Here is a 17,574-nt window from a genome sequence, read left to right on the forward strand (position 1 = left end):
CTGTTGCAAAGCTTTGACCTGCTCATTCTGAGTTTACCTGATTGAGTTTTCCTTAAGAACTATCACTACCAGTATTTAAAATCAAATTTTTTTAGCCTCCCTGTTTTAGTGATCATTTGATCAACATGCTAGATTTTTCTAAATCTAGCATGTTCCGCAATAGATGTTGAAAGCTCAAGAGAATAAAATTTAGGAACTTTGTTCAAATTTAGCCTTCCCGTTGTCTGCTGAAATATGTCTACTCAATCCATTGTCACTTACTTGTTCCCAAGGTTGATATAATTGATGTTGTTTGGCAGGAGGTTACTTTTTTTGCAGTAGAGTGAAAGTTAAAGTGAGATCAGCGGCAGCTTTGCGCATCATGATTAATTTGTAATGGACACAAAGCATGGTTGATCTCCCCTTTGCTGTGACTGCATGAAGCAGGCAGGTTTCCATACGAGGGAAGGCAGAGAGGGAAGGTCACAGCAACAGCCTCAAAGTTAGTTCTAGATTGGACAGTGGATGTTCTCACTCCACGGCTTCAGCAGTATCTGCTTCTTGTTTGAGCTTATACAGAGAGGCTGATCTGCTGTCTGGCTGTTGTAGCCACGGAGCACGAATATCCAATATACAACTTAAAACTAACTTTACCACGGTCTCGCACCAGTCCCTTTCTGGCTGCCTCAAGACACTTTCACGTAAATCCGCCAATAACACATAAAAAGTTTGTAGATTTCTTTCTAGTTGCTTTTTTAAGACAGAGCGGCAGAGCTACCTACATCAGAATTACATCAGGTCAACCGACAGCAATTTTAATTTGAAATTCAGTGCAAGACCACCGTTTGACCCCAGGAGGGTGCCGCACGGCGATTTTAGGCACAAAAGCAGGATATCAAGAAATGGGCACAAATTTTCAAAATAATGACCAGGATATGTAGACAATTGTGGCGTCTCTGCAAGTGGGGCCAAGCCCCACCAGATATCGCTTTAGAGCGCTGTGTTAGCAATAAACCGTGGGACTTGATCGTTCTTTAGAGTACTATCGTAAAAAAGACAGATTTTCTTTTCCAATAAAATTCTGTTAAACATTTGTGTCTATACACAAGTATGGCAGAAAACTGACAAGCTCAGTAGAATAAATCTTCTTGAGGTGCATTGATACTGAGGCAGGCCAGCCGGCCAACCAACCAACGTTTCTTTAAATAATGAACATCTGAAATCGCAGTACACATGCTCTCAGCACACAGCGGTGGGGCACAAACCCTCTGGCCCCAAGCTCAGATTGTCCAAACTAAATACTTGAATTGCACATGTTATATGTTTACGTTCTGCCGGATAGTGTGCAACCATCTAGGCAAGGTAAATTTATTTGTATAGCACATTTCAGTACAAGGACAATGCAAAGTGCTTTACATGATTAAAATATTGCAAAATAAAAACACAAAAGCAAGTAAACTGTTGGAATCAAATGTATGAAAATTTGAACTAAATAAAACAGATGTAAACTAAAAGCAAGCAGTGTTGGTTGTCCTTGCTAGCTCATTGAAGGATTGATGTGAATCTTTTCTATTCAATAAATTAACATTATGACTATTTTCTAGTGTTGGTTTATGCTAATCTATCTGTTTAGTTTGCATAAGGTTAGCTTAAATTAGCAGCAACTAATTTTTTTTGACGCATACAACCTGACTTTGATCAATGATAAATTAAAAGTGTTGAGCAGGGCAGTCAAAATTTTTTAAAGTAGCAGGCCGCACACTATCAAGTAGGAGGGTGCACTTATGCCGGTGCCCGAGCCCCGGAGGGGAGAATTTTGAAAAATAGATTCTCCCTGATGGATTTTGGAAGCTTTCAAGACAGGTGATTATTTAAACAATAGAGTCAGAGTGCATGTTTCAAATTCAATAAAAGGCAAAAAATGTGAATGATCAATTCTTCAAAAACATTTCTTTTTTATCATTATTCTTAAAACATTATTTTTTCACATGATGTTATCATCATGTTTTAACAAGGTAAGGTAATCTCCATTTGTATAAAAGTTGTTTAATTTGAATTACTAGCACCACATAAAACAGATCAGATTAGGTGAGGTCCATTCATCTTATTATTATTATTCACAGTTCTGTTCTAAAAACGATCGTAACATTTCTTCACGAACAAAGTCGAATTTTTATGATAAAAATACAGGGTTGGAATTTGAAATTGAATTTACATGTTGAATTTATTTCAGTCATATCGCTCTTTTCTAAATCTCTTATCTCAGTTTAATATTACTTGCACTCATCACACACACATGATATCATATCATCGGGGAGGATTCTAGAGACGAACACAAAATGCATCCCCTGAAAAACTTGATAATTTGCTGCTGTAATATTATATTTTATTATATGTAATATTATAGATTTTTCAGAATAAAAAGCTAACAGATGTGCATAATCAAAAAATATCAGAAATACAATTATAGAGCATTCAGTATTGTAAGAAAGCCCACGCTGTTTCTGGATAAATACATTACTGTATGAGTTAAGTTCTATTCCGTTTTATGCCTCTTTCCTTGTAAGTTTGAAATGTCCCATGCTCCTGAATGCACCATAGCTTTCTGACGCTCGTGAATGCATCACACTGGTCTATGAACGCGGTGCTGTGCACGTTTTATCTTCCGCTTAAAAAGCTTTGCAGTTTCAAAACTCACGTCGGCTCTCACGGTTTTATTGCACTTTTCGGCATAACACCGGTCTGTGTTTTGATTGGAAAAGTAGCATCTCGGTTGGAACAAGGAACCCAATCACTCGTTAATGTTGCTCTCAGTGGAGACAGATGCTAAGCTGATTTTTTGGGATGTATAATCGGGGAAAAGTAGGCAGCGGCAGGAGCTGCTATAGACGGCAATTTGCCGCCGTTGACCGGCTACTTTTGACTGCCCTGGTTGAGTTTTTGTGCCCAACTTATCATACCGGAGACGCCACTGGTCGACGGTATAATAAGAAAACCATGTTAACAGTGTATTAGCAAAAAAGTTGATTTGGGGGTTACCCGTTAACTAGTCAGGTAAATTGAACTTTGCCACAAATTTTACCAAAAGGTCAGCTGACATAATAAATTAATAGCAGTTGACTTTCTCAGATGTGTCATGACCAGCACTGGAAAGGGCGTGTACCAGTGGAGCTTTGGAGACTGTGATATTTGCCCTTCTTGTGGAATGTCATGGTTCTGCTTTCAGTACCTCCACCCTCCAATCCTACCACACGTTTCTGATTCAGCATCAGAAAAGTGACCCTGTGCCTAAAAGACTGCAAAAATAATCAACTGGAATGCCTAGGATGTTGTTAACACATTGAAAACCTCTCAACGCATTGTGATTTTAAAAAGAAGTTAAAGCAGTCTGTTCCACAGTTTTAATTGGCACACTGCAGCCGTGTAGGTGTTGAAATCGCAGGATATCCCATGATATTAACCACACTACAGATATTACATCACAGCAGCTCTGTCCTAATCTTATCCATATACTTGTGTGATTGAGATCTTCACAAGGAGTATATTGACAATGGGATCCTCAGACTTAACGTGCATGACAAATAATTTTGCCTGTGTGCCTCTTTTTGTTTGTCACTAAATGGTACCGAGCCTCCAGAATCACTTGTTTGTTTTACATTTGAGGGCAACATATGGCCTGAGACGACAGCCCCCACCCTCCCCCCCCTCGAGCTTAACCTGGTGCCCTGACAGAGGAGGCGAGCTGCTAAATCCACCTACTTGGCACACATTTTTCCAGTGGCAGTAGGTCAGCAAACTTGTGTGCTAGTGAAGAGTTATCTCCCTGACCTCTGCTGTGTTTCTGTGTCACCACCTGCTGTCTGCCTGATTTAACTTCTTTAACAAGTAGGTTGCGGTGGAGTAAACATTGACTTAAACTTTGTTGTGCCATCTGTCCACAATATCACAGAACTAGCAGAAAGCAACATGGGGACAATTGTCACAGCTACTGTAAGAGCCAGTAAACGGTCCTGCACCACCTTGCAGTATAGTGACAGGTGTGGTCGAAATCCATCCCGATCTACAGCGTTAAGGTTACTTAACAGCTTTCTTTTTGCAACCCAACTGGCCGTGGCTGACTCAATTAAATTTTATTTATATAGCGCAAATTCATGATACATGTCATCTCAAGGCACTTTACACAGTCAAATTCAATCAAATCAGATAGGTTGGTCAAAGATTTCCTATCTAAAACCCAGCAGTCTTGACAAGCAGCATTCACTCCTTATGAAAGAACATAGAGCCACAGTGGGCAGTTGTCTGCATTGTCCATGGCTGTCCCTGGCGGGCCAGGCCCCGCAAAGCAGCCACCAGGGGCACCCATCCCCGACACCGAGCACCAATGCATTCACCAATGCAAAAAAAATTAAATGAAGTATACACACTCGCACTTACCACACACATTCTATATTCCCAGGCACTGGCACCCCAAAGGGGTACCCATCCCCTGGACCCGGTTGGTGAACCCTAAAATCAAGATGGGTAGGGGTACCATCACAACCCGACCGACCGGTTCATGCTTCAGTCCTGACCCTCATCCCGTACCCAAACCAGAGGCCCCCCCACAAACCCTGAAGTCCTACCTCCCCCTCCATACCCCCCCCCCCCCCCCCCCCCCCCCCCCCCCCCACTGGGGAGAAGTGTCAGTCCCGGCTAATCACCCGGACCCAACGACTACCGCCAGGCAAGATCCCGGACCAGGTGACCCGCTCCTCCTCCAGGCCCCAGACTGGGGGCCTGGAGGTAATCAGGGCGGTAATCAGGGAACAGAGGTGTTGAGAATAGAGAATACTAACCATAATCTGAATTTGAAATGAATTTGAATATGCAAAGTTGAAATGTGCTTTAAAAAAACAACACCGCCTGCTTCTTCCAGTCTGGCTAGCAGCAGTGGGCCAGCGGCTGACACAGCGAGATGTGCTGTTCTCAGGAGCGAAAGACAACTAGAGAGGACAGTTGCTACTTTTCAGACACCTAGCAATTTTCTTTCAAACAGGACTATCAACAATGAGTTTTAGCAACTTTTTTTGTTGGTGACTTTACCTCAAGAACTAGTCGTTCAGTAAACTTTGCATTTTAATCTACCACATCCGTTTGGATCCATTCCGCCCCCCCTCCTTTACATCTCAAAAAGAAATAAAAGCAGATTTTATTTCAAGCATCTCATCTGGGAGTTGAGTTGAATTTAAAGTTCAACAAGCTGTGAAACATACTTGCAAAACAAGATGGTGGCCCTGTCATTGTGAAAAAATAAAAATATAACATTGTTTGCTGCTAGTGGTATTGCAGAATGGGCTAAGGACAGGTTTCACTTTACTTGCGAACTTCAAACTAACTTTAAAAATAAAAGTTAATTAATAATTTGGTGTCTCGTCTTTTGGTTAAACTTTCCTCTTTACAATATTTTGACAATATTGACAGTATTTTTCGGACTATAAGGTGCACCTTCTTTAAATAGTTTGGTCGATCCTGCGACTTGTATTCAGGTGCGACTTGTATATCATATTTAAATGGTATTTCATATTAACCAGTATGAACGAAGGTCTAAACATTACCGTCTGTAGCCACAAGAAGGCTCGCTAGGCTTGTGAAAACTATCCTGCTCCTTACCACTTAAAAATGAATTTTAACATTAACTTATAGACAACAATGACTGAACACATGTTTGTATGTTTCACTGTTTCAGTCTACATTCATGCAGCAGAGCGTTGCGTGGTGCAACTCAAAGGGCCCAGGACCATGACGAATCAATGATACTGGGTTGTCTTATAGGTCTGTTGTCCGGGCAGATTACAACTTCACTGACTCACGTGAGCTTTGTTGCTCTGAAACATCCGTGTCCTACTATTAGCTTGGCACGTAGTACCGTTACACTCACGGCCTAATTTAGGTGTCGTTTTGACAACTTTCGTGTAACGGGCCATTATGCTGAAATGCTCTAGATAAACCTTGCTGTTGGAGTTGCTAATTTACCCCATCCATCCTCCCAGGTATGATCCATGTCTGGTTGTTGGTGTTGCTGTGTACTTTAATTAGTTGGCTTACCAGATTAAATGTTTGAAATAATGTTTAAAATTATTGCGTGAAATGTTTAAGTGAATGCGTATAGTCTTGTGTGATGTATAGTCCGGTGCGACCTTTTTTTTTTTTCCCTCTTTATAACATTTTTTTTTTTTAATGATCCGACTTATATTCTGGAGCGACTTATAGTCTGAAAAATATGGAATTTACCTTAACATATATTCAGCATTGCATGCTGTTCTCTTTATGGCAGCCCAATGAGTGCATTGGCAAAATAAAATCCTTTTGTTTAAAAATGCTAACTTTTGCATTAATGATACATTATTTCAGTTTATGCATTGTTGCTTGGCTTTTGATGCATAGATGCACAGAGTGAGAACCTAGATGAGACTGGACATTGAATCCATTGGTATGTAATAATGATGAAAAAATATATATATTTGTATAGCGGTTTTCAAAAAACTCAACACAATTTACAGTAAATAAAGATACAGGTAAATATTGGATATTGGCCCAATGGTTTTTACATTGATGCATCACTAATATGTGGAAAAATTTATTTATGGCTTCTTGTTTATATTTACAACTATACAAAAATGAAGTTCATGCTTCCATTGTAGAAACATAAAACTATTAACATCAATATGGAAAAGTTCCCTAAAACTGTAATTACCGTTAATTTCTCTCTAAGCTAAATATGCAAGAAAATGCTTTTACTATCTGACCGTGTCCATTTGACACTGGTGTGAAATTGTGAGGCATGCAGGTGGAGAATCTTCCACCTGCATTCATGAAAATGAGAAGGATGAGGCTCGTACATCCATGTCAGGTGATTCTATGAAACTCTGACCTGAAGACCTGCAGAGTCTGCATGGTCTCTCTGGAGCTAAACTTTCAGCAGCTTACTTTATGGATTGCTGCCCCCTCTCAGGCTGAACAAGTGCAAATCTTTGGCTCTGTTCCACTGTCTGGGTGCATTCAGCAGGCGTTCACTGTGTTACATTTATCCTGCAAGAGCACACTGCAGAACATTAAGGTTTACTTGCTTTTATTTGCTTTTTTTTTTTGTTTTTGCTTTTTTGCCTCTGCTTTTATTTTTGCTTTTTGCCTCACTAAAAGCAAATTACTAAACTGGTGTATTCAAGATTGGATGTTTTGATTTAGTGGAACAGTGTAATTTGGTAGACCTATTTATAATCAGGGCTGAATGCATAAATATCTAAAAATGACCAGCACATGTAATCGGGTTGGACCTTGCAAAATGTGACAGTTGTTGAATATGTTTAATATTGTATAGTGATGTGACTACACATCATTGTTGTTTAATGAGGGCCAGAAACATTCATGATCAATATTGAGAAGTGGGGTGAGTAGATGTGTTTTGTATAGAAATGCTTGTAGCAGTGGGCTTTGATTTTGGATAATGTAACAGCAGTCATCTGCATCTCAACAATGGAGCCAGTGGAACAGCTACCAACCCCCACCATAAAGGTCAGGGAGATGGGGGGGAGGTAATCAAATGTATTTGCTGGCAAAAATTGACTGAAAATACACCTCCAACCTTTAAAGTCAGACAAACCTTCTAGATCATTATATATTCCCAGTTTATATCTATCTGTCCATCTGTATCTATCTGTCTATGGCAGGGGTGTCACACTCATTTTGGTTTAGGGGCCGCATACAGCTTAATCTGATCTCAAGAGGGCCACACGAGTTAACTCATTGCAAGATTAAATAGAACTAATAAATGTGGACTTGTTGTTGATTTTTATATTAAATTAATTTCACTTTTACACAATATATTATGAATAACCTCAGCGTTTTTAAGAAAAGTATGTGCAATTTCAACAATGCTTTTACTCAGTTAAACATTTACTTGTGCATTATGCATAAGAACTGATCACAGTGATTGTACAATGTTGAAAAACATTTATTCAAATTTTTTGGAACTTAAAAACACTGTACTACATGACAAAATACATCAAACAGATAAAAATTAAGAAATTATTTAAATTTTTTCACACCTGAAGCTTAATCTGCTAATTAAAACACAGCGCCCCTCGTGGACAATATAGGAACTGCATATTTTCAATTAAACGAAGTACAGTACATGTTTTTTTCAATAATTGTTTTATCATTCTCTTCTTTTTATCTCCTCTTTCTTTCACCTTTTGTTTTTTTCTTCTTGTTCTTCCTTTCGTCTCCTACTTTCCCATTGTAGTGTCCATATCATATGAGATATTCCCCACATGAATCATAATAAAACTATTCACATTCATAAATCAAGCGGAGCACTATGGCAAAAGCAGTACTGCTCCACTTGTGAAAATCAGATCTGTTGAGCTCTTTTTGGCATTAAGACAACAATTGTTATTGCCACATTACCAGACAAGACACTGGGGGGGGGGATTTTTTTATTTTTTTTTTATAATGATAATGCATTTAGCCACAAATTGTTCGGCGGGCCGGATCCGGCCCGCGGGCCGTATGTTTGACACCCCTGGTCTATGGAGATCAGTGGTTGTCCTCATGTTGCCTTGTGTGAGAGAAATGTCAAACGATGTCTTAATCCATGTGTGAGCATGCTACAGTGTGCACCGATGCTAGAGTAAAATTGCTCACATGAACTAGTTGATGCAAGTAGGATTCTACATAGAACACATATAAATGACCCAGTCCCTGTTGTTTGGATAACACTTCCGTTAATATGGGCCTGTGCAGGAATCCAATGGCAGAGGTCAGGAGTACAGAGCTGGACTACATTAACAATACCCTGGGGGGGAACCATGTGTAGTAAGACCATAGCATGGCCAAATCAATGCTCAGTCAGAACCATGCAGAGCTTTCTATCCATTATGCATTCAGGAGAAATGAGACAGAATAGTGCATCAGTTGATTCTCAAATTTGAGGTTTTTTTCTTTTCTTTTTTTTTTTACTTACTATCATGGCCTTATTGGAATTGTTTAGGTGGGGTTTGATCTAGTTGTGAGTAGCCAGTATCTTCTGTAGATGACAGAGTAATCTCAATTTGGAGAATCTGGGATGAACTATCATGGGGGAGTCGACCTATTAACTGCGCTGGACAGTAACCACCTATAAACAGCTTACAGTTGAAACCTTATTGGCAGTTAAGGTCATTATATTAAATCTTCTTTCACCCTGCAACTTGTGCTTGAGACAATTGTTTAATATGCCACTATTTTCTTAACCTGTATTTGTATTGCCCTGCAAACTAGGGGTGTAATTTATCAACTTTATCATGATACAATGTTATATCGATTTGTTAGGATAATGATACGATGTTTGACAGTCTGTCAGTTAAATTCATTTCACAAGTTTGTGATTGATATGGTGCAATGTCATCTGCCCATCGAACAGTGATTTACATTGATATTAGCTTAAAAAATCCCAAATATGATTTGACCATTTATTTCTAATCTTAGTCATGAGGCATTTAAATAAAAAAAGCATTCTTCTAAATATAAAAAAATAAATGGTAATATAAATTCACAATATCTTGTGAATTTCAAAATGAAGGCGTATCTTAAAAATGGTGATGTAGATCATTGTTTTCATTTTGCATCGATGTAATTGGATGGCTAATTACTGAATTGATATATTGATATAGATCAATGTATTGCACCCCTACTGCTAACTGTCTGCACTGAGTCTTAGATGGATGAGCTGCTGGCAGATAAGTACATACTAACACAGTGGTTCCTAACATGATGACCTCCTCTGTGCACCGCCAATAACATTTGATTCTTCCACCCACCTGTCATCAAGTCTGTGAGCCCATGTAAATGCTTCTCACTGTTCAGATGTCATCAATCGACTGTCTTCTGAGGGTTGACTATCACGGCTCTAACCCACAGATGAACCACAGATATATTTGTCTCATCTGGAAATGGAACCTTGCAGTAATTTTGGTTTAAGCTTATTTATTCTGTGTGTACCTTTCTTCAGGGGGATTGGGCCAGAAAAATGAGACGCATCAGGTTCACAGAATACTTTCAGCTGGCTCCATTCACTGTTACACAACGTACTACCAACTTACCTGTTACCATGCTGTTAAGATATTTTAAACTGTCTGTAGAAGAGGTCTAAAAATGCTAAAAGCACTTGCTGCATCTCCTGGTAGAGTATTGGGTTCAGATTGATTAAATACAGACTCAGATTCTGTACATGTTCCGTGGAACCTGTTCTGAACGGCTTGAAGCTTAAAGGTGCATAGCCACGTTATATGCTTGTAAAAAATGCCAAAAACCGTTTGATCATGATAAAATAAAATTATACACACACCAATCCTCCATCCAGATTATGTTTTGAATGTTACTTTTTTTGGATTATGAAGCCCAGCACCGGGCACGATTTGCAGATATAAACAGACATGCCACCATCTACCAGCAGTATCACAGAACTGTCATAATGTCGGTTTTCTTAATTAATAAAATGGTATTAAATGATGCCAGACTGGGCCTGACCCTCTGAAATGCTTCGCAGTCTTCAGCATGATTGAAGACCAACCGTTATTAAGTAAATAAACCGATCTAACAGCAACTTTAAGAGCCTCACATCAGAACATTCCGTCAGTCAGCTCTGCGGTCACATCTGAGCCTCGGCAGGTTTAGCGTCTGCTTCAGTGAACACCAACATTCAAACTGTATGCCCAGCAGCATTCCAGTCTTTTCCTCTCTTATAATCATATAGTTTTGCCGTGTTTTTTTTTTCTCTCACTGGATCTAGGTTCATTCTGCATTGTTTTGCTGGTTTTGTTTTCCTTGTTTTATCCCCTGCTGCGCATGTGCAGTAAATAAAGCCTGTTGTGTTCATTTTTAATAACTAACAAATTGAGCAAAAACAAAGCGTAAAACGCTAAGATAACTGGTTACATACGAAGTTTTTATGAAAGATTATCACATCCTGCTTTTTATCAGAGTGAGCTACTGGCGTATAAAAGTCAAATAACGTGGCTATGCACCTTTAACACCCTAATGAAAAGATGCCAACTGCTTATGATGACCTCATACAATCTAATTTAAAAACATTAACCATTCCTTTTAATCCATTTTTAGTTGGATTTCTTGTATGTTGGCAGTCTCAGCCTTATTTCTGCATGCTAAGGTGGCCTACTTTCATGCACTTTGCAGGGGAACTCTCTGATGAGAAGTGACAGACACTTGAAAATGGACAATTTGGACACAGTGTGGATAACTGCAGCCCAGGGGCATATGGAGACCTGCAGGAGCTAAATGATCATGCAAACTACTTCCTTCAGACCTCCTGACAGACATTTAGTCCAATCTGTACTTTACACGTTATAATTTTATTGCAGCAAATGATCAGTTTCCTGGATGTCCGCACTGCCGAATTGGCCTAACATCTAAAGAGACTTTATTTCTTTTTTTTGATTAGTCCCGTTTTCTGTCTTTGTCGTGTGGAGGTTTTCTTTCCTATTCCCAAACAGAGTGTTAACAAGCAGATCCAGGGCTTTAGCTCAACAATGTTTTGTCTTCATAGTATTGTAAAATAGCACTTTAGACTGTTTCTATTAGAAGGCAGATGGGATTTAATAGAAATAAAAATACACAAACATAATGCATGCATATTTCTGTCACACCATCAGGTTCCTCCTTAACAAGTTTTCAGCCTTGTTTTAATTTCATCTGCCATGTCCTTTTTCCTGCAGTGGAGAAATGCATGAGCTCAATGCAGCTTGGGACCCAGATGGTAAAGCTCCGTGGCGGCTCCAAGGGACTGGTGCGGTTCTTTTACCTGGACGAACACAAGTCCTGCATCCGTTGGAGACCATCACGCAAGAATGAAAAGGCAAAGAGTGAGTGTTACACATGTATAATAAGTCTTGATCTGAGTTCAATGCATACCCACAGAATTTATATACTGCTCAAAAAAATAAAGGGAACACTAAAATAACACATCCTAGATCTAAATGAATGAAATATTCTTATTAAATACTTAGTTTTTTGCATAGTTGAATGTGCTGACAACAAAATCACACAAATTATCAATGGAAATCAAATTTATTAACCCATGGAGGTCTGGATTTGGAAGTGGAAAAACAGTACAGGCAGATCCAACTTTGTAATGTCCTTAAAACAAGTCAAAATGAGGCTCAGTAGTGTGTGTGGCCTCCATGTGCCTTGCATTGCATAGCATTGCCTTGCATTAGGAGGAACCCAGGGCCAGCCACACCAGCATATGGTCTCACAATGGGTCTGAGGATCTCATCTCTGTACTAGAGGGTGACACGGGAGTGGATTTTCACTCCTGTTCCATCCCACTCCCACAGAAAAAAATTGTGTCCCGTCCCAATCCCGGGCCAGAGTTAAAAAAAAAAAAAAAAAAAAAAAAAGTCCTGTCCTGTTCCACTCCCATCCCGTTCCCATTCCGAATGGCTCCTGCTCCACTCCCATTCTTGTTGTCTTAAGTTTTCTGGCAATACATTAAACCTGAATGTCTATGAAGGGTCAGTTAAGTTCCTGTTTTAGCTGTAGTAAAGGCCAGTTAAAGTAAAAGGCATAATAATAAATGAATAATAAAAGTAACAAACAAGGAAACAGACCATGCCTATCTTAGTTGAACAAACAAAATGTACTATGTTGCTTTCTACTAATTCATTGTTTCACTTGAACAATAAAGTTACTTTTATGTTTCAAATTGCTGAAACTAAAGAATAATGCACCGAGCAAGAGATCTATACTCAATTAAGAAAAAAGTGCATGACGGCATTTTTCACAATTTAGATAATTTACCTCAGTGGTTCAAAAACTCAGTTTTGTAAAAGAAAAAGTTGAATATCATTCAAGCATATTAGTATTTTTCCATTTGCAATAAAATATCCATAAACTAATTAGGGTTTACTATCAGAACCAATACATTCATCAAACATTAAACACATTCTTAGACACCCCTCTCAACTTTTATCAAAAATTGAGAGATAAGATTATGTTAATTTTCGGGGGTGATGCGGAGCTGGAGGCGGAGCTAACTGGACCCAGCAAAGCCGGTCCAGTTAGCTCCATCTCATTTTTATCCGACCAGACATGGAAGTAGACATGTTTTACTTTTGTTAAAAAGTGAAAGAGAAGTGTTAACACGTTGTTCAGTTAGTGGGTTAAAACAGAAAAAAACAAAACTGTTCAAATAATACTAAATAAAATAATAAAGTAGTTTTAAGTTATTGGCTGTATTATTACACTGTTGTACATTGGAAAATGAGTCCAGGAAACACGTTTTACAAGCAGGGTACTGAGTGTTAACACCATGACATTCAACTCTCGTCAAGTTTATTATTTGCAACTTTACAGTCGCTCTGTGAGTTTAATAGATGAGTCCTTACTTCTGACTTTGCTTTGCAAATCCAACTTTTCCAGGTTGAGTTCGCCACTAGCGGTTGATTATGGAGCGCTCCATAATTGATCCCCCCCCCCCCCCCATTTTGTTTTTGAGCGCTGCCGGAAAAAATAGACCGGAAGCACTATTGGCTTCTGGGTCGTGTAGTTCTTTTGACTTGCATTATAGTTTAGGTTTCTTGGGGGTAAAAACTACATAATGGCGGCGGCGAACCTACAGTTTTGATTTTCCACTTTATTTAATTTTTTGGCATCAATCCTAGTTTATTGTATTGTACCTAGTTTACTCCCACTCCCGTCTGCTCCTGTTGATATTTAATCCTGTACCGTCCCAATCACGTGATATTTACTAATGTTGACTCCCATCCCCCGGGATTCCCATGGGAATCACATGACCCGCGGGATTCCCGATAAAATGTCAGCCTCTACTCTGTGCCTAATGGCAGCCAGACTACCTCTGGCGAGCACATGGAGCACTGTGCGCTCCCCAAAGAAATGCCACCCCACACGCCACCATTACTGACCTACTGCCAAACCAGTCATTCTGGAGGATGTTGCAGGCAGCAGAACGTTCTCCACGGCGTCTCGAGACTCTGTCACATCTGTCACATGTGCTCAGTGTGAACCTGCTTTCATCTGTGAAGAGCACAGGTCGCCAGTGGTGAATTTGCAAATCTTGGTGTTCTCTGGCAAATGCCAAACGTCCTGCACGGTGTTGGGCTGTAAGCATAACCCCTGCCTGTGGACGTCGGACCCTCATACCACCATCATGGAGTCTCTTTCTGATCGTTTGAGCAGACACATGCACATCTGTGGCCCGCTGGAGGTCATTCTGCAGGGCTCTGGCAGTGTTCCTCTTGTTCCTCCTTGCACAAAGGCAGAGGTAGCGGTCCTGCTGCAGGGTTATTGCTCTCCTATGGCCTCTCCTCCTCGTCTCCTGATGTACTGGCCCGTCTCTTGGTAGCGCCTCCATGCTTTGGACACTACGCTGACAGACACAGCAAACCTTCTTGCCACAGCTCACATTAATGTGCCATCCTGGATGAGCTGCACTACCTGAAACACTTGCGTGGGTTGTAGACTGCGTCTAATGCTACCATTGGAATGAAAGCACCACCAGCATTCAAAAGTGACCAAAACATTAGCCAGAAAGCAGAGGAACTGAGAAGTAGTCTGTGGTCACCACCTGCAGAACCACTCCTTTATTGGGGGGTGGCGGGCTTGCTAATACACTCAGCTGCTTCAAGCAGACGGTCACAAGGAAAGAAACATTGTTGGAACAAAATGTGTTTGTTTTTTAGTGTTTTTTTTTTAGTTTAGAATCCCATCTGAGTCATGACCCTTTCATTCAGTTGGTTTTCACTGTCAAAATGCTACTTTTGGAACCGCTAGCAATGTTTTAAGTTAAGCTCTTCTGAAAGGTTTTGACTTTATCAGGCCACTGAAGTGAAGATCACTTAAATTGAATCTTCCACTTTTTAAAACATTCAACAGAAAAATAATTTTTGTTAAATAACATGCAACTACTGTGTTTTACTTTAAAGCTGTGTGGAACACAAAATTCTCCCATTTTATGGATTAGAAGTTATATTCTTTAAATAAGAGGTATTCATCAAGTTCAGTTTGATCATCAGGCAAGAGTTTCCCGGAACATTTTTTTTTCAGAGGAAAGGTAAAGTTGGCAGGTGAATGTCAGATCAAAGAAAACATGAGTTTGAGTTTTGATGGGCTGGTAGCTATTCTTTCTGCACAAGACCTGCAAGATCCGAACCGAGACACTTTCCAAGTCCAGTTTTAGAATGAAAGGCTTTGAGAGGTCTCAGTATGGCTGCCAGTCCCATAAGAGCTTAGCAGATCAGTTTCCTGTGGTTCCCCCTACTCTGTAGTCCTGGAAATAAGCTTCTTAAGTCAATTTAATTATTCATTAGCTTTAATCTTCCAAATAGTGTTTTACACACAAGCCACAACATAAAAATAACACACACAAACTTCACTGGTACACCAGGAGAAATGCACATTTCTTTTTAATAGAGGTGCTGAGTGATGGTGGTAGGCCTGTTTCTAACTCATTAAGACTCTTGATGTCCTCTAAATGTGACAGCAAGCAGGCTAGATTGTTGAATCAGAGGATGGTGAATTGAAAAGGCTAAAAAGCAAAGCTAGCTGCTTTATAACTGAGCAAACCAGAATGTTTACTGATTCATTAGAGCCTAGAGAGGATTTGAAAAATGCAGTGTTAACGTTCTGACCTCATTAAGCACTTTAAAACAAAATGCCTGTGTTTCCAGCTCTGAAGGTTTTTTTTTCTGCCCTTCTGCTTTTGAAGGAAGACAAAATAACAAAGAATAAATTAAACAAAATCAGTGTGCTCCTAAACAAGGCCTTGTTTACACGTCTTCTGATGAAAGTGAAAGTTTGGTTGCGTTTGTACTGTTCATTTACACGACAAGGGTACAATGTGAAAACGGGTTCTAGATTTTACCGTTTCAAAAATATCCCTGTCTCCGGTGTAATGTAAACAGGAAAAGCAATTTTTTTCTACATTTAATCCCTGGCTCATGCACAGTAACTTCTACTGATTTCTACAGAAATCTGTAAACGCAAACATACAGACGCTGCCTACAACTTAAAAAAAACACAGAAGAAAATAAAGATGGCAGCTAGCGAAGTACTTTTTTGGCTGCTGATTCTTATAAATACACGCATACTCCTCCATCTCAAACATTTTAGTTGTTGCAGCTTTTGTACAAAGAAACTGACATGACAACCTTCCAATTACATTCTCAATGTGTTAACAAACTGGAAAAAAATCGTGTTTGAATGGATTGTGTACACAGGGCCTAAGAATTCTGAAATTATTCATTCCTGCATTAAAAATGGAACCTGTACAAAGTTTTATCTTATCCAAGGAGACCCCAAAATCAGTCACAGAAAGATTATAATGTATTTTTGGAATTATATATATATATATATATATATATATATATATATTTTTTTTTTAATGATAGTCATATTTAATTTGACTTTATCAAGAAATCAGCAATGAATGTTTTACATTTTTCTGGCAAAAAATTTCACATCACTATCACTTCTAGCATTTCAAAATGGCCAGCAAAGAGCTTCCCAAAAATTCGGTTTGATTTTGGTCAATCAATTCAATTATTTTAGGGTGAAATAACTTGAAAACTTTCAATGTTATCGTAAGAAATATTTCAGTGGAACTTTCCTGATATTTCCTGGTAATTAAAATGGTTTAAATCACTTTGGAACTGTTTTGACCTAGACTGTGGTGTAACATATGTACCATAGCGACAGAAGTGGTCCATGGCAGTAAGGCTGCATACATACTGGAGGGAAATGCGACCCGATCTTTTTGGCCATATATTACCCATATCCATCTTTTTCACGGCAGTGTGAATGGCCCAATTCCGATCTTTTCACTCCCCAAAAAATCCAATTTGTGTCACTTCCATATGTGCTACTAATATGTAAAAGGCCGCACTCTGGTCATGTTGCATTTATCCAGCTTTCATGGCATTCTCTTGTCTCTCACTGCAGGAGAATACTTCTCACGCAAAGTAGCATTTAGCGCTCAATAAAAGACCATTAATAGCTCTGCTGCTTTTTTTTCTTGCCTTATTTAGTCTCACTATAATGTGTTTTTAATATCGCCGGCTCCCATTGCTCAGCAGCTTTCTAATAATAGCAAAGAAATATGGCGGCTGGGACCTTTTTTTTTTTTTTTTTTTTTTTTTTTTAACAAAAATTTATTTAACAGTTCCGCACATGTCGCTTTGCGGTCTTGAATCTGAGGTCTTGACAACTGTCAGTCACAATTAATAGTAGTATGGACGGCCACAAAAAAACTGATTTCAGGAAAAAAATCGGAATTGACCATCAAGACCTGCAGTGTGAAGCCTTAGAGACTCTCCTCAGCATAGGGTTGGTGTGTGGTTGCATTCTGCTCTTAAATCTTACAGGTGTACAGGTTTAAAACAGCTGTATTCGCTTAGTGCATGGGATTGCTGTACTGAAAGGTGTGCACTGGAAATTTCCAGTTACCACCCTTATACCCAGATAAAGATGATGCAGGCATACTTGGAGATGTAAACCATTTGTCTTGGTGTCTTTAGGATGACTGTTTTAAATGGGACAAGAAAT

At 39.3% G+C, this 17,574-nt stretch overlaps 1 protein-coding gene across 18 annotated transcripts in view; it reads left to right on the plus strand.

The window, feature by feature from the left end:
- The window catches only part of plch2a (phospholipase C, eta 2a), a 345,611-nt gene that overhangs the window by 238,627 nt on the left and 89,410 nt on the right, over positions 1 to 17,574 (plus strand). For all 18 annotated transcript variants that reach the window (XR_004931565.1, XR_004931555.1, XR_004931624.1 and 15 more), the window contains one exon: positions 11,730 to 11,876. Coding sequence is in view for 15 of the 18 variants with exons in the window: in XM_036140428.1 (XP_035996321.1) it covers positions 11,730 to 11,876 (147 nt within the window). In the remaining 3 variants the exon portion in view is untranslated. The remainder of the gene's footprint in view (positions 1 to 11,729; positions 11,877 to 17,574) is intronic.

The sequence above is a fragment of the Fundulus heteroclitus genome, chromosome 1 (assembly GCF_011125445.2).
Source record: "Fundulus heteroclitus isolate FHET01 chromosome 1, MU-UCD_Fhet_4.1, whole genome shotgun sequence".
Classification (NCBI taxonomy): domain Eukaryota; kingdom Metazoa; phylum Chordata; class Actinopteri; order Cyprinodontiformes; family Fundulidae; genus Fundulus; species Fundulus heteroclitus.